The 24610-nt window shown below is 42.5% G+C and overlaps 1 protein-coding gene across 1 annotated transcript in view; it reads left to right on the plus strand.

Moving 5' to 3' along the window:
• Nucleotides 1-24610, plus strand: part of LOC132890677 (low-density lipoprotein receptor-related protein 8-like) — a 165274-nt gene that overhangs the window by 78757 nt on the left and 61907 nt on the right. Inside the window, exons 5-7 of the mRNA XM_060927790.1 lie at nucleotides 21121-21513; nucleotides 24206-24328; nucleotides 24411-24533. Coding sequence (XP_060783773.1) covers nucleotides 21121-21513; nucleotides 24206-24328; nucleotides 24411-24533 — 639 coding nt within the window. The remainder of the gene's footprint in view (nucleotides 1-21120; nucleotides 21514-24205; nucleotides 24329-24410; nucleotides 24534-24610) is intronic.

The following is a 24610-nucleotide window of genomic DNA, read 5'->3' on the forward strand; positions in this document are numbered from 1 at the left end:
GCTGATGAAAGTTGTTCTCTGTGGAACACGTCAAGTCCACTTTTTTCTTTTCTTTTTTTTAAATCGCTAAACTGTTCCGCATATAATCTGTCAGATCCTGATTAATTTTAAGTATTTGAGTCACACTGAGAGGATGCTTTAGCTGCATTAAACTGCTCTAATTATCCCCTGCTGAACATGTCATCACTGTAATCAGCCCTGAAACAAGCATGACCTTGAACAGAAAAGTGTTTTGCTCTTACCATATTTACATTTAATCATCTGTGGAGTACAGCTGGAGTATATGAAGCAGAGGCTATAGAGGACTAGCTCTGCACCAGCTTATTCCTGAGCTCTCAAACTTCTGGCTACTACTGTCCCAGTGGGTGTGGCCTAATATTTCTTAACATCCCTGTAACTTAGACTTCCTCTGTGAAGCAACTGACACACCTAAACGCAAAGCAGCTGCCAAGTTGTAGTTACGAAGTAGCTACATTCACCAACGTTATCGCTAAGCTATTTTTAGCTTTCTTTCTCTTTGTTTGTTGGGTTTTTATATCAGTTTCCTCTTATGTTACATTTATCTTAGTAGGTTTGGATGCTCTTAGGTTTTACTCGTTAGGTTAACTCACTCATGAGGTCATTTTTCATGTGTTAGAAAAATACTCTCTCTCTCTCGGCGTTAGGTTTCTCTGTCTACGTTAGCTTTCACATTTGTGTAGTTTAGATAAAAGCTGTGTGGAAGGGACGCGTGATGTCATCCTTGTGAGTGTGGAGTGCACGCAAGCTTTCTTCAAGACTAACCCCGCCCACTCAGAGTATCGGTGCGAAATGTAGACATTGGAAAGTCAGACAGTGATGAACATGCACTCCCCGGCCACTTTAATAGGAACTTGTTGTTGATTCTAAGATCCCTGTTCTTGGCTGCAGGAGTGGAACCCGGTGTGTTCTTCTCTCGCTGTTGCATGCTGAGATGCTTTTCTGCTCACCACGGTTGAAAAGAGTGATTATATGAGTTACTATATCCTTCCAATCTGTCCATTTCCCTCTGACCCTCTCTTATCAACAAGGAGTTTGTTTTTTCCCACCCACAGAACTGTCGCTCACTCACTCGATGTTTGTTTTTTGTTTTCTGCACCATTCTGTGTAAACTCTAGAGACTGTTGTGTGTGAAAACCCCAGGAGGAGATCAGCAGTTTCTGAAACACTCAAACCACCAGTCCATCTGGCTCAAACCAACAGCCATACCACAGTGAAAGAAAGTCACACTTCACTGTGAGATCACAGTTTTTCCCCTTCTGATGTTTGAACATTGCAAACATTAACTGAAGCTCTTGATGTGTATCTGAGGGATTTTATGCATCAAGGGATCGGCTGATTAGAGAACTGCAGAAAACAGAACAGCAGGTGGATGGGTGTTCTTAATAAAGTGGCCAATGAGGGTAGGTCCAGACTCGCTCATGTTTCGTAGGGGTTTTTGTGTAAACTCAGTACAGTGGGGCAAAAAAGTATTTAGTCAGCCACCAATTGTGCAAGTTCTCCCACTTAAAAAGATGAGAGAGGCCTGTAATTTTCATCATAGGTACACTTCAACTATGAGAGACAGAATAGAGGGAAAGAATCCAGGAAATCACATTGTAGGATTTTTAATGAATTAATTGGTAAATTAATTGGTAAATAAGTATTTGGTCACCTACAAACAAGCAAGATTTCTGGCTCTCACAGACCTGTAACTTCTTCTTTAAGAGGCTCCTCTGTCCTCCACTCGTTACCTGTATTAATGGCACCTGTTTGAACTCGTTATCAGTATAAAAGACACCTGTCCACAACCTCAAACAGTCACACTCCAAACTCCACTATGGCCAAGACCAAAGAGCTGTCAAAGGACACCAGAAACAAAATTGTAGACCTGCACCAGGCTGGGGAGACTGAATCTGCAATAGGTAAGCAGCTCGGTGTGAAGAAATCAACTGTGGGAGCAATTATTAGAAAATGGAAGACATACAAGACCACTGATAATCTCCCTCGATCTGGGGCTCCACGCAAGATCTCACCCCGTGGGGTCAAAATGAGCACAAGAACGGTGAGCAAAAATCCCAGAACCACACGGGGGGACCTAGTGAATGACCTGCAGAGAGCTGGGACCAAAGTAACAAAGGCTACCATCAGTAACACACTACGCCGCCAGGGACTCAAATCCTGCAGTGCCAGACGTGTCCCCCTGCTTAAGCCAGTACATGTCCAGGCCCGTCTGAAGTTTGCTAGAGAGCGTTTGGATGATCCAGAAGAGGATTGGGAGAATGTCATATGGTCAGATGAAACCAAAATAGAACTTTTTGGTAAAAACTCAACTTGTCGTGTTTGGAGGAGAAAGAATGCTGAGTTGCATCCAAAGAACACCATACCTACTGTGAAGCATGGGGGTGGAAACATCATGCTTTGGGGCTGTTTTTCTGCAAAGGGACCAGGACGACTGATCCGTGTAAAGGAAAGAATGAATGGGGCCATGTATCATGAGATTTTGAGTGAAAACCTCCTTCCATCAGCAAGGGCATTGAAGATGAAACGTGGCTGGGTCTTTCAGCATGACAATGATCCTAAACACACCGCCCGGGCAACGAAGGAGTGGCTTCGTAAGAAGCATTTCAAGGTCCTGGAGTGGCCTAGCCAGTCTCCAGATCTCAACCCCATAGAAAATCTTTGGAGGGAGTTGAAAGTCGGTGTTGCCCAGCGACAGCCCCAAAACATCACTGCTCTAGAGGAGATCTGCATGGAGGAATGGGCCAAAATACCAGCAACAGTGTGTGAAAACCTTGTGAAGACTTACAGAAAACGTTTGACCTCTGTCATTGCCAACAAAGGGTATATAACAAAGTATTGAGATGAACTTTTGTTATTGACCAAATACTTATTTTCCACCAGAATTTGCAAATAAATTCTTTAAAAATCAGACAATGTGATTTTCTGGATTTTTTTTTCTCATTCTGTCTCTCATAGTTGAAGTGTACCTGTGATGAAAATTACAGGCCTCGCTCATCTTTTTAAGTGGGAGAACTTGCACAACTGGTGACTGACTGACTAAATACTTTTTTTGCCCCACTGTACACACTCAATAAAGACCTTAAAAATTCAAGAATTGTCCTCATGTTCCAAAGTGATGGTCAAAGCACAGACAGATAACAGACGAGGATAAACAGGTGCGGGTCCAAATCAGCAAATACCCCGAGACACAGAACTAGAACTAATACAGCACAGGTGAACACAATCGGATAACAAACCAGTGAAGTGGAGACAGGGCTGGAACAGAAACAAAATCATACGCACGTCGTGCTTGTCACCATGAAAACGCATTTCCTGTGCTGTTTTATTACAGTGAGGTATAAAACGGCGCACCTTCTTATTCATAGCACAGGCTGACTAATGCAGAATGACGAGAGGGAAATCTAATGCAGTGCAGCATTAGTGACACCGATGATGTAACACATCATGATGGTGAGATTATAACAGTGTCATCCTGAACATCCGTTAAACATGAGCCGAGTTTGTAATTACATCCTGCATTATCACCATGACAACAACAACAACTCTTGGCTCTCTTGTAAAACATGACATCTGAGTGATAAAACCTTTGCTGCTCCTTGGATCTTTTTAAATAATAAATGATCTCGATTTATCTGATCTGTACATCCGAGTTTACTTGTAGTGCTTCATCAGAAACATAATTTATCACGGCTCCGACTCCATTTCCATCGACGCCATGTAATTGGAAGCTTTAAAAGTTAATCTCTCTTCAGCGTGGGGACAGTTGAGTCACACAGCTGATTAATTATTCATGAGTCTGTCAAGATTTGCATTAAACAGGGCGTGTAGTAGGTGGAATGTTGTGCAGGTAATACAGTGTGTGTGTATAGGGGTGTTCACACGGCAACTTTTACTCCGGTGTAGCACCGGGGCTGCCCCGGTAGAGCGTTCACACGGTACAAAGTTATAGCGGTGTCGCCCCTGAAAGCTGCTTAAGCCGGTGCAAATCTAACCCTGCTCGGGAGGTGGTTTAAGAAATTTACTCCGGAGTAAATGCTAGTTTGCGGGGCAGCACCGATATAAAATGGGACGCCTGAACACTACGCGTGAGGAGAGTTGATTATATACGGGCATTGCATAATTTGCATCCTGGTATTTTGCGCTTCCAAAATGGCGACGACTAACAACAACAGAACTGCGTGTCTTCCAGTGTTGCCAGATTGGGCGGATTTAAGTGCATTTTGGCGGATTTGAACATATTTTGGGCTGGAAAACGTCAGCAGTATCTGGCAACACTGGTGTCTTCATCTAGTCTGGCTAACGCGACTTCAAAGCTCTGCGAGCATTTGGTCTGGCAAAGATATTAAGCCCAACCGTTTCCCAAAGGCGTGGTTGACCCGCCTCCCTGAAATGCCTCAGTTTGCTACTGGTCGAAGCCAGAAAAGGCTGTGACGAAGCTTAAACCAATCACATCACTCTTTCCTCTGACGTATGTGACACGACGGAAACTGCTTGAGTAACAGGAAGAAGAAGGAGGAGCTGGTCGGGAGCAAGGCGAAAACGTCCTTCCTTTCAATAAATACCTCCAGGGCTGCTCTTTGCTCCGTTTTCAATGAGAACTTCCCGTTGAATGCTTTCAATACAGCATCTACCGCTGTGTCAAAGGCTTGCCGCTGCTCCATGTTCGTAATGTTTCTAGTGAATGAAGCGCTTCCGGCATAGATTCTGTAAACAATCTATGGCTTCCGGTCGCAGTTCTGCTACGTCACTGCCTTGAACACGCCTCTACCCAGGGCCGTTGGAGATGCTCAAAGTTGATTGGCTCCCAATTTTTCGGGAGCTTGGAAGAGCTGGAGATAGCTTGCCTTGCCAGACTAAGTTCGCAACAGGCCCCCGTGTTGCGTCACACTTAGGATGGGCGGGCCTAGGCTAGTCTTCATCCACGTTGTTTTCCTGGCGCTTGGTGATGCCATGACAACCGGGAAAAGGAAGTACATTTTCACGCATGCGCATATTTCATTTCCGCATTATTACTATCAGAAATGATAGTAATAAAAGGAAATGATATCAAAACTTTATTACTATCAAAGGAAATAATAGTAATAAAGTTTTTGCGACTATTGCACGGTCGCAGAAACTGCCGTGTGAACGCAAGTGGGGCTGCACCGGTGCTAACACGCTTCTCTCTAGTAAGCAGGGTTGTGACGTGTGAACGCTCCACAAAATTTACACCGGTGTAAGATATATCGCAACAAAATACATCGGTGCAGCATCGATGCAAATATGTGCCGTGTGAACACCTCTTATGATAAAGTATATTTTAAAGTAGGCATATCAGGTGAAAATTCAGTCCAAAATGCTTGAAACTGCTCTCATTGAATTCAGAATTTAATGCAGAACAACATCCTTTTTACAGAATTAAAATACTTTTATCCGTTCTTGAGATATTACAAATCAATTAAAAATTAATCCATTTTTTTTTCTGGAAAACTGCCGTAATATTCTGTCTGAGGATCCAGGGCTTTGAACCAGAATTTTTTTCCTATCGGTTCGTTCCGAACAGAAACGGAATTTTAACGTTTCCGGTTTTGGGTTCCACCATTAAATAGACGTTCCCGAACCGGTTAGAACAAAAAAATTTCGTTCCCGGAACGGTTAATTACGTTCCCTGCCAGCTGTTTAACAAATGGCTATAAAATGATGTCTCTGTCTCATCCAGCTTAAGCCAAATGTAGGCTAATTCTATTACAACCTTCATTAAATAAGACAAGAAATAATTCAAAACAATTATTATTTCAAATGTTGGCGATTTGGATTCTCAGTATGTCTTCCCATCTACACAAACAGAAAAAGTGCCAAAAATGAAAGAGAATTCGTTTAGTGTGTTACCAAAGGCTAGTCAGGCCCTATAGAGGGCTACCGCATGACGTCACCGCGCCGCGAGATTTTGTTAGGCGCCATATTGGAAGACCAAGTACACATCTATGCAAGTACATACATACATAAAACAAAGTACAGCTGAAATGTAGCCAGGGCCGGTTCTGCCCTAATCTGGACCTGGATGCAACATCGCGCAACCCCCCCCCCCCCCCCCCCAAAAAAAACAAAAACAAAACACCAGTCTAAATCAGGACAACCATCACATAACTATAACTATAAACATTTTAGATCAACTATTTTAACTAAATGGTCTATAATAAATAAGCCTGCAGGCAGCCACGGCGGGCTGCCTCAGAAAAGTAACCATTTGTCCTACCTTAAAACTCGTTTTGCATTTTCTGCCTCCTTTTTTGTATTTTCGACCCTCCGTTTATTTTCTTTCCTTTTCTGAAAACCCGATTTGTCTCCAGACATTTTGTTTGGCTACCAACGAACTAACTTGTCAGGTCTCGTCTCTCGAGCCCGCGATGATTCCCGTGGGAAGGGCAACAACTGATACATTTTTACAAACAGCCAATAGGGAGGTTGCAACGTTCAGGCTCTTCTTTGCTCAGACACTCAGTAATGCACTTACTCACTTATTATCACGTGGAGACATGATAGTAGTCCACCTTCCCGCTCTCTCCATTCAGTCAGCGAACGTCACACAGGAAGTGAACCCCAGCGGGTCATAGAAACTTGCGCAGGAGAAGAATGGCTTTTATATTTGTAGGCTACGGAAACTTTGAGGAACGAAATAAAAACCGGTATTAACCGGTTACCATTATTTTTAATAAGCGTTTCTGTTCCGGAACATAAAAAATAATAAAGTTTCTGGTTTCGTTTCTGTTCCATGTGAAATAGAAAAAGTTCCTGGTTTTCGTTTTCGTTCCTTGAACCGGTTCAAAGCCCTGTGAGGATCACATGGTCCAAAATGGGCCTCAGTAACCAATGAGATCAAATGTTTTTTCTTCATAACTTTTCTATTTTTCAAGATATTTACATGGAAATTGGCAGGAACATAGATGGTTGTATACTGAACACAAAGTTTAAAAAATTAGTAAAAACTAATTATGCAAAGTAGTATGTAATTAGTATTAATGATGCTAATAAAAGATTCCCCTCTTTGTGCCCTTTGTATTTCTCAGTAGTGTTTATATGAAAGAATATAAATGATTATTTCGATTAATATTCACAACTTTCAGGGCGAACCTCGAAAAAACTGTCTGATCCACGTCCAATAAACAATTCACATTAACCGAACTGAAATCGACACTCGCGTTCTCCAGTTCTATTCTAAAATAATTATTTATTTACAGGAATCAGTTTGATTTGAAAAAAATAAGTAGGTAAAGCTACGAAAACTCACTGCAAAGTCTCCTGTGAATCATAACATCAAAACTAGCAGAGGGAAAAGCTTGCTGAGTCCTTCATCAGAAACAGTGAGAGCGAGAGAACATCACTATAAATAAAAGTGATCTGATTGATATTGACGAGTAATCCAGTGGGCAACTGATCAGAAGAGAGAGAGCCTGACCGCTTTCAGTTTCCCGATGTCGTGTGAGCAGAGTTTTTACTCTGTTGTACCGACTTCAACCTGCCGTTCCTCCCAAAGCACTGACCAGATACATTTCTTTGGAAAGCAGAGATTATAAGCTTTTTATTGACTATAGAAAATATTCAAGAGTTAAACAATGACAGGTTTGGAAACTGAAATGAGCGTCTGCACGGAGAATTTTCACAGCACGGCCAGCGAGCGTCTGATATGTCTAGTTGCAATCCCATGATGCCTTGCACACTTTGAAATTTAGAAATGTACAAAAAAAATTAAAATGAGAAAATGTCCTAAAGATGTTGGAAAGCTTTACCGCGACACTGGAGACTCCTTCCATAAATGTTAAACTTCACGCCTTTTAAAAAACATTTTTTTAACCGTTTATGTGGAGGATCTGCCGTACAAGTCCCTGTGAAGGAGCTGTTACTATAGAAATGCTGATGTTTTTAAACGAGCACATTTAATAGAAATGTGCACTACTGTCAGAGCTGCGATTATAGAACATTAATCAACACCAAACGACCAATCAGAATCCAGAACTGAACAGTGCCGTGGTGTAAACAGGGACTGATGCTGAAGGAAAAGGTCAAGTGCAAAGTCAGTTGTGTTAAACTGCTGTCAGAACGAGTGTGGACTGAAGAGCAGGACACTCTGTTCTCACACACACACACACACACACACACACACACTCTCTCTGAGACTGCAGGTCACACTGTTCTCCTTCCAGTCATGCCACACACCTCTTGGCTTCATCTCAGCTGCTCAGAGCGTCTCCTCATCACCCCTGAAACTCTGACCAGCACTTAAAATTTGTCCCAGAATTTTAGTATCTTGAGAGCCTGGACAGTTCTGTCGCACAGCCACGTCGTGTTCTGCAGTAAACTGTTCTAACAGTGGATTCTCTACCGTTATCGCGGCATGTTGCTCATTTTGGTGCCGAAGCTAGCCGGTTAACCTGCTCCTCGATAACATTAGCAAAGTGAAACACTTTTGAAAGGAAGGCGAAATATTAGCTTGCTAGCTAGAAGTCATAATGTTACGGTTTCTGAGCAGAGCATGAAAGAGCGTTTCTCCATGATGGTGGGGGTAGTGTGGGTGTCAGCGCTACAGTACATGAACATCACCGAGAGCATTTTGGAGAGTGATTAGCATGACATCAGCTAGCTAACAAATAAATTGGTCATAACTCAAAGCTCCTGGTAATTTGTGTAAATCATTCAACTATAATTTAGCATTTTGCATATTACCGTATTTTCCGGACTATACGTCGCTCCGGAGTTTAAGTCGCATCAGCCAAAAAATGCATTATGAAGACGAAAAAAAACATACAGTGGTGCTTGAAAGTTTGTGAACCCTTTAGAATTTTCTATATTTCTGCATAAATATGACCTAAAACATCATCAGATTTCCACACAAGTCCTAAAAGTAGATAAAGAGAACCCAGTTAAACAAATGAGACAAAAATATTATACTTGGTCATTTATTTATTGAGGAAAATGATCCAATATTACATATCTGTGAGTGGCAAAAGTATGTGACCCTTTGCTTTCAGTATCTGGTGTGACCCCCTTGTGCAGCAATAACTGCAACTAAACGTTTGCGGTAACTGTTGATCAGTCCTGCACACCGGCTTGGAGGAATTTTAGCCCGTTCCTCCGTACAGAACAGCTTCAACTCTGGGATGTTGGTGGGTTTCCTCACATGAACTGCTCGCTTCAGGTCCTTCCACAACATTTCCATTGGATTAAGGTTAGGACTTTGACTTGGCCATTCCAAAACATTAACTTTATTCTTCTTTAACCGTTCTTTGGTAGAACGACTTGTGCGCTTAGGGTCGTTGTCTCGCTGCATGACCCACCTTCTCTTGAGATTCAGTTCATGGACAGATGTCCTGACATTTTCCTTTAGAATTCGCTGGTATAATTCAGAATTCATTGTTCCATCAATGATGGCAAGCCGTCCTGGCCCAGATGCAGCAAAACAGGCCCAAACCATGATACTACCACCACCATGTTTCACAGATGGGATAAGGTTCTTATGCTGGAATGCAGTGTTTTCCTTTCTCCAAACATAACGCTTCTCATTTAAACCAAAAATTCTATTTTGGTTTCATCCATCCACAAAACATTTTTCCAGTAGTCTTCTAGCTTGTCCACATGATCTTTAGCAAACTGCAGACGAGCAGCAATGTTCTTTTTGGAGAGCAGTGACTTTCTCCTTGCAACCCTGCCATGCACACCATTGTTGTTGAGTGTTCTCCTGATGGTGGACTCATGAACATTAACATTAGCCAATGTGAGAGAGGCCTTCAGTTGCTTAGAAGTTACCCTGGGGTCCTTTGTGACCTCGCTGACTATTACACACCTTGCTCTTGGAGTGATCTTTGTTGGTGGACCACTCCTGGGGAGGGTAACAATGGTCTTGAATTTCCTCCATTTGTACACAATCTGTCTGACTGTGGATTGGTGGAGTCCAAACTCTTTAGAGATGGTTTTGTAACCTTTTCCAGCCTGATGAGCATCAACAACGCTTGTTCTGAGGTCCTCAGAAATCTCCTTTGTTCGTGCCATGATACACTTCCACAAACGTGTTGTGAAGATCAGACTTTGATAGATCCCTGTTCTTTAAATAAAACAGGGTGCCCACTCACACCTGATTGTCATCCCATTGATTGAAAACACCTGACTCTAATTTCACCTTCAAATTAACTGCTAATCCTAGAGGTTCACATACTTTTGCCACTCACAGATATGTAATATTGGATCATTTTCCTCAATAAATAAATGACCGAGTATAATATTTTTGTCTCATTTGTTTAACTGGGTTCTCTTTATCTACTTTTAGGACTTGTGTGAAAATCTGATGTTTTGGATCATATTTATGCAGAAATATAGAAAATTCTAAAGGGTTCACAAACTTTCAAGCACCACTGTATATATGTCGCACCGGACTATAAGTCGCACTTTTTTGAAGTGTTATTCTATCCATAGAATCTGTGATTGTATCTGATAAGCGGCGCGTGGTTACTGCGCGACTGCATCGTTTATTTAATAACCGAACAGCTGAGCAGTGATAACGCGCCCTTTGCCCTGTAAGTAGCCTAGTCTGATTATTTTAAATATCTACTATCACTATCGTTATTACTAATAGCCTATATTATTATTATTACAACTAATATTAGTAGCCTATTACTGATGCATTAATCAGTTTGCTTTTAGAATATTTTTACCGGTAGGGCTTATTATCGCCCCATGGCTCTTTCATCTGTGTTATTAAAGCTGTAGTCATCATCGAGGAGTGTCATTCTTCATTTCTGTCGAATTTTATTTCATCAGAGGCCAAGTAGGCTATAGGTATATCATCTCCAAAGACAGGTACGGTAGTAAAAACAACCGTCTAGTGAAAAAAAAACAACAACAACCGCTCAGAGAAAAAAACAGGCAGAAAGTGCGCCTGCCAGTTAACGTCATATCAGATAAAAACATTAAACGTTATTCAGACCATTAACACCATAACATCAGAGACGAAGAATAAAGTTCATCTTGGAAGGAGAGTTATTTTTAATAATGCAAAACAAAATCATTTATAATAGCCCAGAGAAAAACTGGCTGAATATGTACCGTAACATCAAGTTATTCAACAGCCTATAGGCCGAAAATCAGGGCTTAATTTGAGCCGGAACATGACGGAACAAGATCCGGAACCTCCGCTGTCGGATCCGGCAGCTATTTTCATTTCATTCGGTGTTCCGGCCGCTATTTAAATGGATCAGATCACCTCCGTGACCATCACAAAGGGAAAAAAATCAAACAATAAATTAAATAAGTAAATAAAAATGTGTTTAGTGTTTGGTTTTGATTTTGATATCTGTTGTTGATTTCTCTCCTGTGACATCCACAAAATCTATGCGAAAGGGGAAGGGGGGGGGGGGGGGGGACATGGGGTGTAGCTATACTTCCGCTCAGTGGAACACCGGGTGTTTTGTAGCCGTTAGCTTGCGCTGTGGAAAAAATGGCAAAAAAACAAGAAAGCTTACTAAAATTTTTAAAATGAATTCTCCAACTTGTTTTGTAACCCCTTTATTTCTTAACTATTACTTGAATTGATTGCGCTTATGTTTGCTGGCACTGCTTTTAATGAGCAGGAGAAAAACAGGGAGGGCTTGGAACATGACCGCAGGTCGGAATCGAACCCGGGTCCCTGGGTTTATGGTACGGTGCCTTATCCACCTGAGCCACGAAGTCCCGCTGGCACTGCTTTTCATTTAACTCATGCCGTGTGTGATCTGATCTCCAATGGTGAAATAAATCGGTTGTGATATGAGTACAGTCTGTTATTTTAGAAGATAAATTTAATATATAGCCTAATAAAAAATATTTTATGCAAAGTTATAGTAAACCACCCCCCGCCTTTTTTTTTTTTTTTTTTTGAGTCGCCGGACCCACCCACCTCCTGCGTTCCGGGACCTCCCACTTCACAAATTAAGCACTGCCTAAAATCATTACATAACTTATTTAAATAACTATAGGCCTATCATTAATAATAAAACACAGGTCAATCAAGTTTATCAAGCTGACGATTTCACTCCAAATCAGCAAATCCATTGAATTCCTCATCCTCGGTGTCGCTTCTGAACAACTCTGCCAACTCCAGCGGCAGACGAAGCGCCGTTTCCTCTTCTTCTGCGTGGCTGTCGTCAGACTCGGAATCAGCTCCAGTTATTCCGCGGTGAAAAAAAAAAAACATATATACGTCGCACCGGAGTATAAGTCGCATGGCCAGCCGAACCATGAAAAAAAAGTGCGACTTATAGTCTGAAAAATACGGTAATTGATCACGCTGTACTTACCACTTTGACCTAGAGTTGTCCAGTGCGCCATCTTAAGTTGCACTTCAGGTGATATTTCACTAGTACCCTGTCCACACTAGCAACTATACCGGTACTGTAGCGGTATAACTGTATCGGTACGAAACCCACAAATGTATGGGTTTCGTACCAGTACTGTAGCGCTTCGCTGTAGTGTGGACAGATGAAGCGGTTCTGTATCGATACAAATATAATGCGCATGCGCAACGAACCATTCCTACGTCTTCCAGGTTCCGCTGAATAAAATAGCGAAGAACGGAGATTCGTTTTCTTTGTTTCTTTCTCAGCTGCCTCGCGCGTTTTATACGATTCGACTGAATAAACAACCACCAGAAATACAGACTGTACATTGACAACAAAAAGCACACACACGTTGTTTCATCCGCCATATTCTCGGAAGGAAGTTACTCGGTAACCACGGAAACATTTCGCGTACGCGCATTTCAACTACCGTGAAAGAAAACCGCAAACATTTCTCGCTAGTGTGGACAAATGCACTAAACTGTACCAGTATACTTTGTATCGATACAGTTATACCACTATCGTACCGGTATAAGTGTGAACACAGCATTTATGCGTGGTCTTGGGATGAAGGGGTGTGTCCATGAACTATAATGGGCAGGTGAAAGGCGGACCCTCGTCTACTGTGCAAACTCCGTCAATAAGATTTTCAATGCGGCCGAATTTAGGCTTCAGAACCTTGCAATGGGAGTCAAAGGCGCCATTTTGTTTGTTTGAAGCCGTTATGTCAGTGATTATTGTTTAATAGTCGTAGAAGCCCTCGTGCTGTGTGCAATATTGTGCTGTGTTCTACTCCATTACACTGCGCGATCGAGGCGTATCTGAAGCTCTCCGTGCCGCAGTGTGATAAATGAGGCGTCGGAGCAGAGCGAGATTCCAGATTAGCTGCGGTGAGGATAATCACATCCTCCTACAAGTTCTTCCTGACTAATCTCGCCACACAGCATCATCCGTTTATCCTAATGAAGCTATTTGTGTGATGAGAGCGAGGGCAATCCTGCAGGAACAACATCCAGTTCCTCCGTTTAATTCATCCACTGGGACCTTTTGACAATGTGTTCATGCTCGAGCACAGTGAGGAGGGAAGCAGGACCGTGTCGGAGCCTTTTCAGATATCATGCGTCTCGTGCAAAAGCTGAGAGATCTCCAGGCACCGGTTCTGGTCATTCATAAAGTCATGTAGCTTTTCAGGAGATGATGCAAGAGCAAGAAAATTTCTGTTTATGTCAAAGTGCTTTCATAGATTCCGCGGAACTGGATCGGTGTGTATCAGTTCTACTGCCCTGAGTGTAACCGGGTTGAATCCTGATGTAGCCTTTCAGTTTCATGACGTAGCATAAGACAATAAAATACGCTGACTAATAAAATATACAAATGAGAAGATAAATGTCTAACGCTGGCTGTATTGATGAATATATCTAGCTTGAATGGTTGTAATGAATTTTGAAGCTAGTACTATCGAGCTGAAATATTGTTATATTAGTACTAGAGCGGCGGCTACAATTATCGACACCTTAACGATCTTTTGGCCGTTGCAAAAGTAGAACAGACTCTCAAAACGTAAACTGTGCATGAATAATTACTCAAACTTCCACTGGAAAAAAATGAGTTGATTCCTGATTACTTAGCGTGTCAGATCACGCGACACCGTTCCACAATTATCGACACCCAGATGATTATTTATTAAAAAAAAAATAATCGGTATGTAAATTCCGTAAACGAGGAAGTAATTCTAATGTTTAACCTGCGTCAGAAAATCTTTCTGTTCCACTTTACGTATTTTCGTAGATCACATTTTGTTAATCGTTCGTCGTTGTTTGTATTAATTTCTCGTTTTGTAGTTTATCAATAAATATCAAAATATAAAATGTCTACTGATATTGTAATATGTGGTCGATATTTACAACAAACTGCAAAAAAAGATATATTTTCTGAACGGAAGAGAAAAATCTGAATATTTCAAGCGTGTAATTTTTTTTATCCGCTAGGAATTTAATTCTGGTCTAATTCTATTTATTGCAATCGGATTCCAAACCCTCTATAAACATTCCGTTCTGTTTTGAATCAGAAAAAAAATTATTACAAATCACAGCACTTCTTTTATTTTTTTTTAAAGTACGTCATCGACTTCAACAACGCGACACAAAGATCGATCCATAACAGTTGTAAATGTCCCTTCATTCCACAGCGTGTCGATAATGGTGGATAGTGGAAAGTGATCGCTATTATCGACACCTCACGTGACTTCTCAAACGCACGTTTAGATACAAAATGGCGACTGTCAAATGAAAGAGTAAGGGCCCGTTTACACAAGGACGCTGTCGGGTAAAAACGACTAAATATTTTATCGGAAGTGCCTTTCGTCTACACGGGGACGGCGTTTCCGAGGCTGAAAAACGGAAAAAATTGAAAACGCCTTCCAGAGTGGATAAGTTAAAAACAGCCCCCGTTGCGTATCCGTCTAAACTACCCAATACGCGAAACTCTGCTCGGATCTGCTCACGTCGGGTACGCGTTTACGTCATACATATGTCATATACTGTACATGCCAGCCCGGGAAGTAAGAAAGTAAGTAAAAAAGTAAGAGCATGTCTGATTACATCGATCCAACGGACCTTCAAGCTGCTCTGTGTTTTAATGCAGTAGATGTGTTTTCCTGCTCACCCGCCCAGCTGGAGCTCCTCAGTTTGGTGTCGCCAAGTTACACACACACACGCACGCGCGCGCGCGCGCGGCGCCTATTCAAGCCGCTCGTGAAACCATAAACCCGAGACTGAAAACAAAACGAGCAGCCGAACGGGTTTATTTTCCTGAGATGGACACTGCCTTTTCTCTTCTTCACCGAAACAAGAGTGAGTGTTACTTAATTGTTGGGGTTCACCCAGAAAGAGACCCCGATTCCTTCATGAGCCCCCTCGGCCGAGGACGAGAATGATCAGGTCGAGAGAAAACAGACAAGGAATCAGAGATTCACATGCCAGTTTATTCGCACAGTCACTTCGTCAAAATGAAAACATTTTTGAAAACGTCTTATAGTGTCTCTGTGTTTGTTTTGTCTTCATGTGTGTGTGATGGCTGTGCGTCTATGTGGACGTGTGTAATGATCTTGAATCAATCATAATATAATAACATATTTTTGCTGACAGTAAGGTACAGATAGATATCAGAGTCTTGGCTTATGATCAATATTATGGGATAGCATGGAATGTCTAAACATAGATGATGTCTAGTCTACGGAGAAGGTCAAAGACACTAGTTTGCACAGAAAGGATCTTAATAATTAAACATAATTTCTTAACACAAATGTGTGTTCAGTCAGTAAATTACATCTTGATTTCATCAACATAAGTAAAATAACAAATAACTATGTCTTTTTATGCTAGAACATAATGCTAAAACAAGGAATGTTATAAGAAAATAAACATAAAAAATAAGAACAACTTAACCACAAGAACAATGAGAAAATGTCTGAAAGAACAGATTAACAATGAAAGAACAATTAAACAACTAACAAGATTAAACTCATAACTAAATTAGATTACCGTATTTTCTGGACTATAAGCCGCTACTTTTTTCCTAGGTTTTGAACCATGCGGCTTATACAAAGGTGCGGCTATTCTGTGGATTTTTCTTCCACCGCTAGGGGCGCTCTAACCGGAAGTAGAATCAAAAATAAGAGACGAAAAATCAATGCAAAGAAGAATTAGCAGATCTTTAGCAGATAGAACACGCACGACAAATTACTAACTGGTAATTATTTTCAAATCCAGCGAAGATGATTAAAGTGACTTGTGGTTTCAAACACAGGAGAAATGAAGGTAAATAAATCCCGGTTATTTTCTCTTGGTTCTGTTCCGTTTTAATCAGCAAAGTTGCTGCCGTGTTAAAAGGCACTGTTCGGAAAGAATCTGTTCAGGTACATACATGTACATTTACAGTACAAAATCGTTCTGTACATGCAGTAAATATCAACATAGATATCTGCGGCTTATAGCCTGGTGCGGCTTGTATATCTTTTTTTTTTTAAATAGAGCGGATGCGGCTTATATACAGGTGCGCTGTATAGTCCAGAAAATACGGTAATGCTTTTAAACTAAAAACCCTTAGAATCATAAGATCTTAACTATAATTATAATGTCATTATGAAACTAATCTAAAACTATAAAACTAACATTAATCACGGAATGCATTCATTAATTACGGGATCCAAATCACTACCATAGTATATTTCAAGCTTTTATGAAGCTATGACCTAAGTTTCAACTGAATGAATTAACATAAACATGAACTTTAATTAGAGTGTGTGTGAGTCGATTTAACACTAAAACAGACCTTGGTGGGTCCTTCAGACACCTCTCTGTTCAAAATACACCCTCATATCAAAGAATAAACAAAATGTTCCCAAACAATGTCCAGCCGGACTAAGGTCGTTTCAACTAATATAATTTTGACACAGAATAAGCCAAGAATTAATACTTAACTAAACTTACATATATCTTGATTTAACCTACATACCGTAAAATACCAAATAATAGCCGAGTTCCAATTAACCGCCGAGTTCCCTTTAACGGCCGGGTGTATGCGTGTGTTGTGACAAATAAAGGCCGGTTCCGAATACTCGCCGGGGTCTAAAAAAAAAAAAAAAGCGTCCGAACGTTCTATCTAGAATCTTGAGGCCCAGCACTTTTCTGGTTTTCTGGTGTTTAAACGATTTTGCATTGCATAGTTTTCTACTGAAACAATATGAATGAATGAATGAATGAATGAAATTATTTCTATAATACTGTTTACAACATTTTGTTACGTGATAATAAACATGCCATTTCAATGTTATAATCTTGGTCTACCGTAATATTTCTTGAGGAATGCAACTCCGTAACTTTTGACAGATGTCTTAGCCACCCCTTTGGGTATACCCAACGAAAGCCAGCGTGTGTGGTGACATTGAGGACTGCGGGTTTCCAAGGTTGGACTGCTGCTTCTGTTAAACGACCTAAATTGCCGAATGCATGCGTCAAAGCACACACTGAGTTTTATTAAAGACCTTATACCATTTCACTTGCCCTTACCCATTCGGATCTGGAAGACGCTTTACAAAAAAGGTGAGAGCGTTCTAACATGCATTTCAGTCTGCTCGCGGCCAATCTAATCCAAGGGGCCTTTTCAACAAGTAATCTGTCGTGCAAGTTGGGCAGAAGCACGCGTCAGGCAGGCAACATGTAGGCCTACAAGTCAGTAACCTATTCAACTAACTTTCATCCGAACTTTAAGTTTTCTACGGGGTCGAGCCACCGTACCAACTCACTCGGGGAATAGGCTCATATCCGCCAAATAGGGAGACGTCTTGGAGAGAAACGTGAGAATGCAAGATGACAGTATGTAGCCACTGCAGGTCACTTATTTTTCAGCATAAGAAAAAACCCTTTGGTTTGACACTTCGCACCCTAATTTTGCTTCAACGTCGCGCCCTCCGTGCAATTTCAGATTGACAGACATCGCGAAGCGCAAAGGGTGGAGGCTGCATGGGTGAGGGTGATAGCAAGTGACCATAACTTTGCAGAGTAATTAAATCACAGTGCTGCGCACAGACAATGGTGTGGTTTCTTGATTATTTTGTAAAGCATGCGCTTAACTAGTCATTAACAGGAAAAGGTGTGTGATTTATCCTTTATCCACCCCGACTGTGCCATGCGAAGATGCATTCTGCGTCTTCAAAATTCCCCGAAGTCGGCACCGTGCTATCTGTAATCTAACTCTAAACAAACTGTAAGTTATACTGGTTAAAAGTAGGCCTATCTGAGAATGATTTTTTTCCCCGTTTTGAGGTAGATTTTGGGGAAGGTGTTTGTGAAGAAGGAATTAATCGCCTGTTCCAAATAGCCGCCTAGTCTCTAATACGCGCCGGGTCTCTTACGTGATTGAGACAAATAATCGCCCGGGCTATTATTTGGTATTTTACGGTATAATAAAATTTAACCTAACATTAATAAAGGTAGATTAAGAGAGTTTCGGTTTGCTCCTGCTCCTCCCTCGAGCACTACAGTACCTCAGCCGGACCGGTGTTCTGTAAAGTTATCCTAGCAAGTTCTCATACAGACCGTTTTATTATTCAAAACAAGGCATTACAAATTATTTGACTCGGCCAAAGACTCGACCAATACGCACAAAACATAAAAATCGGCAAATGCGTGAAATTCTCACCGGTTTTCTATCAGCCCAGCTGATCGGTGGGACAAAACTACTGTTGAATTTTCCTCCCCTCCTGGATTTCGCGCATGCACAGTAGGCTTGGTAGGGCAAATCCAAGAGGTAGGATAACTTTACAGAACAGCGGCGCAGATGTGCAGATCAGACAAGACGGAAGACGTCGCGCATGCGTGCAGACATAGCGGAGACATTTATGCGTCACCGTATAGACGCAGATTTCCTCCTTGAAAACGGTCGTGTAGACGCGGAAAAAAGTGAGAACGAAAACGGACTTTTGCGTTTTTGTTTCGGACCGTCCCCGTGTAAAGTGGGCCTAAGAAATAAGGCAGGTTTCGACGAGGAGATCATGAAATATCGGTGACTTTGATGAGTAAAAACATCTTTCCACCATGCTTACCTGCGATGATAACGTCCGGGTTTTCTGAAAAATTGCTGCTCGTGCTGAAAAAAATTCCATCTCAGGTAACGAGCTGTGCCATCAGACAACAAGATCAAAGGGGGTGGGGGTGTCTTCCGGTTGATTAATTAACCAATAATAACTGTTGGAACTGAAACTCACCTTTGTAAAAAATCATCATTGGTAAATCTGGAAAGGTGTCGATAATTGTAGCCGCCGCTCTAGTACTAGTACATCGAATGTTATATAATTTGTTCCGAAAGTAATACAGTGGTGCTTGAAATTTTGTGAACCCTTTAGAATTTTCTATATTTCTGTATAAAAATGACCTAAAACAACATCAGATTTTCACACAAGTCCTAAAAGTAGATAAAGAGAACCCAGTTAAACAAATTTTTTTTTTTTTTTGGGCTTTTTTTTTTTCACTTTTATTGGATAGGACAGTGTAGAGACAGGACAGGAAATGAGTGGGAGAGAGAGACGGGGAGGGATCGGGAAATGACCTCGGGTCGGAATCGAACCCGGGTCCCCGGATTTATGGTATGGCGCCTTAGCCACCTGAGCCACGACGCCCCCCCAGTTAAACAAATGAGACAAAAATATTATACTTGCTCATTTATTTATTGAGGAAAATGATCCAATATTACATATCCACGAGTGGCAAAAGTATGTGAACCTCTAGGATTAGCAGTTAATCTGAAGGTGAAATTAGAGTCAGGTGTTTTCAATCAATGGGACGACAATCAGGTGTGAGTGGGCACCCTGTTTTATTTAAAGAACAGGGATCTATCAAAGTCTGATCTTCACAACACATGCTTGTGGAAGTGTATCATGGCACGAACAAAGGAGATTTCTGAGGACCTCAGAAAAAGCGTTGTTGATGCTCATCAGGCTGGAAAAGGTTACAAAACCATCTCTAAAGAGTTTGGACTCCACCAATCCACAGTCAGACAGATTGTGTACAAATGGAGGAAATTCAAGACCATTGTTACCCTCCCCAGGAGTGGTCGACCAACAAAGATCACTCCAAGAGCAAGGCGTGTAATAGTCAGCGAGGTCACAAAGGACCCCAGGGTAACTTCTAAGCAACTGAAGGCCTCTCTCACATTGGCTAATGTTCATGAGTCCACCATCAGGAGAACACTGAACAACAATGGTGTGCATGGCAAGTTTGCAAGGAGAAAGCCACTGCTCTCCAAAAAGAACATTGCTGCTCGTCTGCAGTTTGCTAAAGATCATGTGGACAAGCCAGAAGGCTATTGGAAAAATGTTTTGTGGATGGATGAGACCAAAATAGAACTTTTGGTTTAAATGAGAAGCGTTATGTTTGGAGAAAGGAAAACCCTGCATTCCAGCATAAGAACCTTATCCCATCTGTGAAACATGGTGGTGGTAGTATCATGGTTTGGGCCTGTTTTGCTGCGTCTGGGCCAGGACGGCTTGCCATAATTGATGGAACAATGAATTCTGAATTATACCAGCAAATTCTAAAGGAAAATGTCAGGACATCTGTCCATGAACTGAATCTCAAGAGAAGGTGGGTCATGCAGAATGTTTTGGAATGGCCAAGTCAAAGTCCTGACCTTAATCCAATGGAAATGTTGTGGAAGGACCTGAAGCGAGCAGTTCATGTGAGGAAACCCACCAACATCCCAGAGTTGAAGCTGTTCTGTACGGAGGAACGGGCTAAAATTCCTCCAAGCCGGTGTGCAGGACTGATCAACAGTTACCGCAAACGTTTAGTTGCAGTTATTGCTGCACAAGGGGGTCACACCAGATACTGAAAGCAAAGGGTCACATACTTTTGCCACTCACAGATATGTAATATTGGATCATTTTCCTCAATAAATAAATGACCAAGTATAATATTTTTGTCTCATTTGTTTAACTGGGTTCTCTTTATCTACTTTTAGGACTTGTGTGAAAATCTGATGATGTTTTAGGTCATATTTATGCAGAAATGTAGAAAATTCTAAAGGGTTCACAAACTTTCAAGCACCACTGTAAACACATCTGTCTTGTACTGTATTTCCTTTTTTTTTTTTTAGGTTTTTAACGAATATGTGCTCAGAGTGTAAATTTTTTTCTTGTGCTCTGACTTAAATGATAATTTGTGACCTTTTCAACCTGGAACGTCTGCTCTGTTCCTCACAGACGCTCGCTCCTGCGCTTCTGGAGAGTTCCAGTGCCGTAACCTGAAGTGCATGTCTCCGGCATACGTGTGTGACGGCGATGACGATTGCGGCGACGGCACTGACGAGGAGCAGTGCTCCCCGCCGTCGTGCGGCCCGCTCCAGTTCCGCTGTAACAGCTCCGAGTGCATCCCTCAGCCCTGGACCTGCGACAGAGACCCGGACTGCTTTGACGGATCAGATGAATGGGAGGGGCTGTGTGGTGACAGAGGCGGGCAGACGCTACCTCCGACGAGTTTCAGGCTGGAGTGCAGTACCGGAATGTTCCGCTGTGGGAGCGGAGAGTGCATCAAGCTAGCGTGGAGGTGCGATAAAGATCCGGACTGCATGGACCGATCGGACGAGTCCGACTGCCGTGAGTCACAGACGCTGATCATTTTAAACTGTTCCAAGATTGCAGAGAATATTGTGATAAACCCCGCCTCCTGTGCTAGGATCGGCTAGTTTTTCTTGTTCTGCGCTTCTTAAATTTGTGCGTAACATTCACATCGCTGTGAGCAACAAACCCTGACGTAGGTTTCATCCATTTCTTTTCTGGCTGTAGTGTGACTTGGCAGAGGTGAAGCGCAGGAGTGGGTTGTGCTGATTGATGTGTTGTGACGAGTGCACTTGTAGAACCGGCAGGAGTTTCCTGCTGCGCGGCATCTGTTTTTATCAGGCAGAGCTTTCGGTGTCTCGTCTCGGCCGAGTGGCTTCAGAGGCGTCTGTCAGGAACTGTACTCGTGATGGATTGGACGTCTCATTCAGGCTCCTGGCTGTGTGATCAGACATGACGACTGGCTTCCAACTCTTGATTTACCTGCATGACAAAATCCGTATTTCTGATCTTAGAGTTTTTAAATGTTCTACCAGAGCGCTGTTGAATTTGTATAGCTGCTATAGTGAGAACAGGAGCTAACTTATTTCAAGGACATTCCCCAGCAGTGAATGTTGGCTGTTATTGGGAAGTCACCGTCTCTGAGGTGATGACAGCAGTATCGTGTGACCCTGTAATTATTTAAGATTAAACATGTTCTTCGTTATTTCTCACTTTCACACTACACTTCGTGATACACTTTTAATAGAAACATGTTCGTGTTCCTCCAAGTCCTCATCCTCGGATTCGTTTAAAAACATTACTAATGAAGAGAAGAGAACTGGACTGAGGGCTCCAGAAGCAGCTCCGGATAAGGCCACGTCAGCCTACAGGGACGTTTATTTTCACCCACCACCAATCCAGCATATGGGTTTGAGATTAAGTGCTGCGAGAGGCTGGGACGAGACTGGGGATTAGTCACCGTACATGCACACTGAAGTGTGAAATTTTCCTATCGTTTATTCCCAATAGGAAGGGGGGGGGGACCTGTAGCTTGTTTTTCCACATTTAAGAAACTGACTGTGGTTGCTGTAAGGAATGAGCTCCTAAAGTGTGTGTAGGAATTTATAGGAAAGGAATAATTTAGTAAAAAAAAATATTAGTTACTTGGTTGGCATGGGCTTTAGTGTTGGTGTTGGTTGCCATGGGCTTTGGTGTTGTTGGCATGGGCTTTGGTCTTGGTGTTGGTTGGCATGGGCTTTGGTCTTGGTGTTGGTTGGCATGGGCTTTGGTGTTGGTTGGCATGGGCTTTGGTGTTGGTTGGCATGGGCTGTGGTCTTGGTTAGCATGGGCTTTGGTGTTAGTGTTGGTTGGCATGGGCTTTGGTCTTGGCTGCCATGGGCTTTGGTCTTGGTTGGCATGGGCTTTGGTGTTGTTGGCATGGGCTTTGGTGTTGTTGGCATGGGCTTTGGTCTTGGTGTTGGTTGGCATGGGCTTTGGTGTTGTTGGCATGGGCTTTGGTGTTGGTTGGCATGGGCTTTGGTGTTGGTTGGCATGGGCTTTGGTGTTGGTTGGCATGGGCTGTGGTCTTGGTTGGCATGGGCTTTGGTGTTAGTGTTGGTTGGCATGGGCTTTGGTCTTGGTTGGCATGGGCTTTGGTCTTGGTTGCCATGGGCTTTGGTGTTGGTCTTGGTGTTGGTTGGCATGGGCTTTGGTCTTGGTTGGCATGGGCTTTGGTGTTGGTCTTGGTGTTGGTTGGCATGGGCTTTGGTCTTGGTTGGCATGGGCTTTGGTGTTGGTCTTGGTTGGCATGGGCTTTGGTCGGCGTGGGCTTCGGTGTTGGTCTTGGTTGGCGTGGGCTTTGGTGTTGGTCTTGGTTGGCATGGGCTTTGGTCTTGGTTGGCGTGGGCTTTGGCGTGGGCTCTTTTATGTTTTCTCTGATTATCAGTGTGAGATTGTGGTGAGCTCCAGGGGACGTGTGTGTGTATGCACGCGCTGCTCTAAGCTGTGTGTGTGTGTGTGTCTTGGTTGGCGTGGGCTTTGGTGTTGGTGGGCTTTGGTGTTGGTGGGCTTTGGTGTTGGTGGGCTTTGGTGTTGGTTGGCGTGGGCTTTGGTGTTGGTTGGCGTGGGCTTTGGTGTTGGTTGGCGTGGGCTTTGGTGTTGGTTGGCGTGGGCTTTGGTGTTGGTGTTGGTTGGCATGGGCTTTGGTCTTGTCCTGGTCTTAAATGTTTCTTAACAACAATAATATTAGCACTACCTAACATAAAAATCTGTATTTATTTCCATTATTATTTCCACATTTCTGTGATTGATGTATTTGTGAAGGTTGTAGACAGACACAGCCATTAAACAGCGAGCTACAGGAGAGGGAAACGGAGGAAGAAAATTAAGTGTGCTTATAGCCCAAGTGTGCCAAATGTCCTGTAGAAAATTAACTCTTCTTCGTAAATGAAAAGATGTGGCATTAAGTCATTAATTCCTTATAGTAGAAGTGTGTGTGTGTGTGTGTGTGTGTGTAAACAAGTGCTTCTTGTATATTCATTTATTTAATGAAGCGTATTTGCCTGCTGCTTGTTACGATAAAAAACCCTTTAAATGCACAGCTAATTTCCTTCTCTTTTATGTTTTCTCTGATTATCAGTGTGAGATTGTGGAGCTCCAGGGGACGTGTGTGTGTGTGTGTGTGTGTGTGTGTGTGTGTGTGTGTGTATGCATGCGCTGCTCTAAGCTGTGTGTGTGTGTGTATGCGCAGCTCTCCTGACGTGCCGGCCTGATGAGTTCCAGTGTGGAGACGGTTCCTGCATCCATGGCATCAAGCAGTGCAATAAAGCCTTCGACTGTCTCGACCGGAGTGATGAGGCTGGCTGTGTTAATGGTGTGTGTGTGTGAGTGAGAGAGAGAGAGGGAGTGTCATTATCTCTCTTTTTTTTTTTAATACTTTGTCATCTTCTCTGCAGCCACAAAGTGTGAAGGACCTTTGAAGTTCCTCTGTAGAAACGGAGAGTGTATAGATGGAGCAAAGGTGTGCGATGACGTCAAAGACTGCAAGGATCGATCGGATGAGCCCAAGAGGGAATGCGGTGAGAAGATTGGGGGGGGGGGGGACTGTAAAACTAGTGCTGTGTAGAATTTCATCTGCGCTGCATAGTAAAGCGTA

The sequence above is a fragment of the Neoarius graeffei genome, chromosome 1 (assembly GCF_027579695.1).
Source record: "Neoarius graeffei isolate fNeoGra1 chromosome 1, fNeoGra1.pri, whole genome shotgun sequence".
Classification (NCBI taxonomy): domain Eukaryota; kingdom Metazoa; phylum Chordata; class Actinopteri; order Siluriformes; family Ariidae; genus Neoarius; species Neoarius graeffei.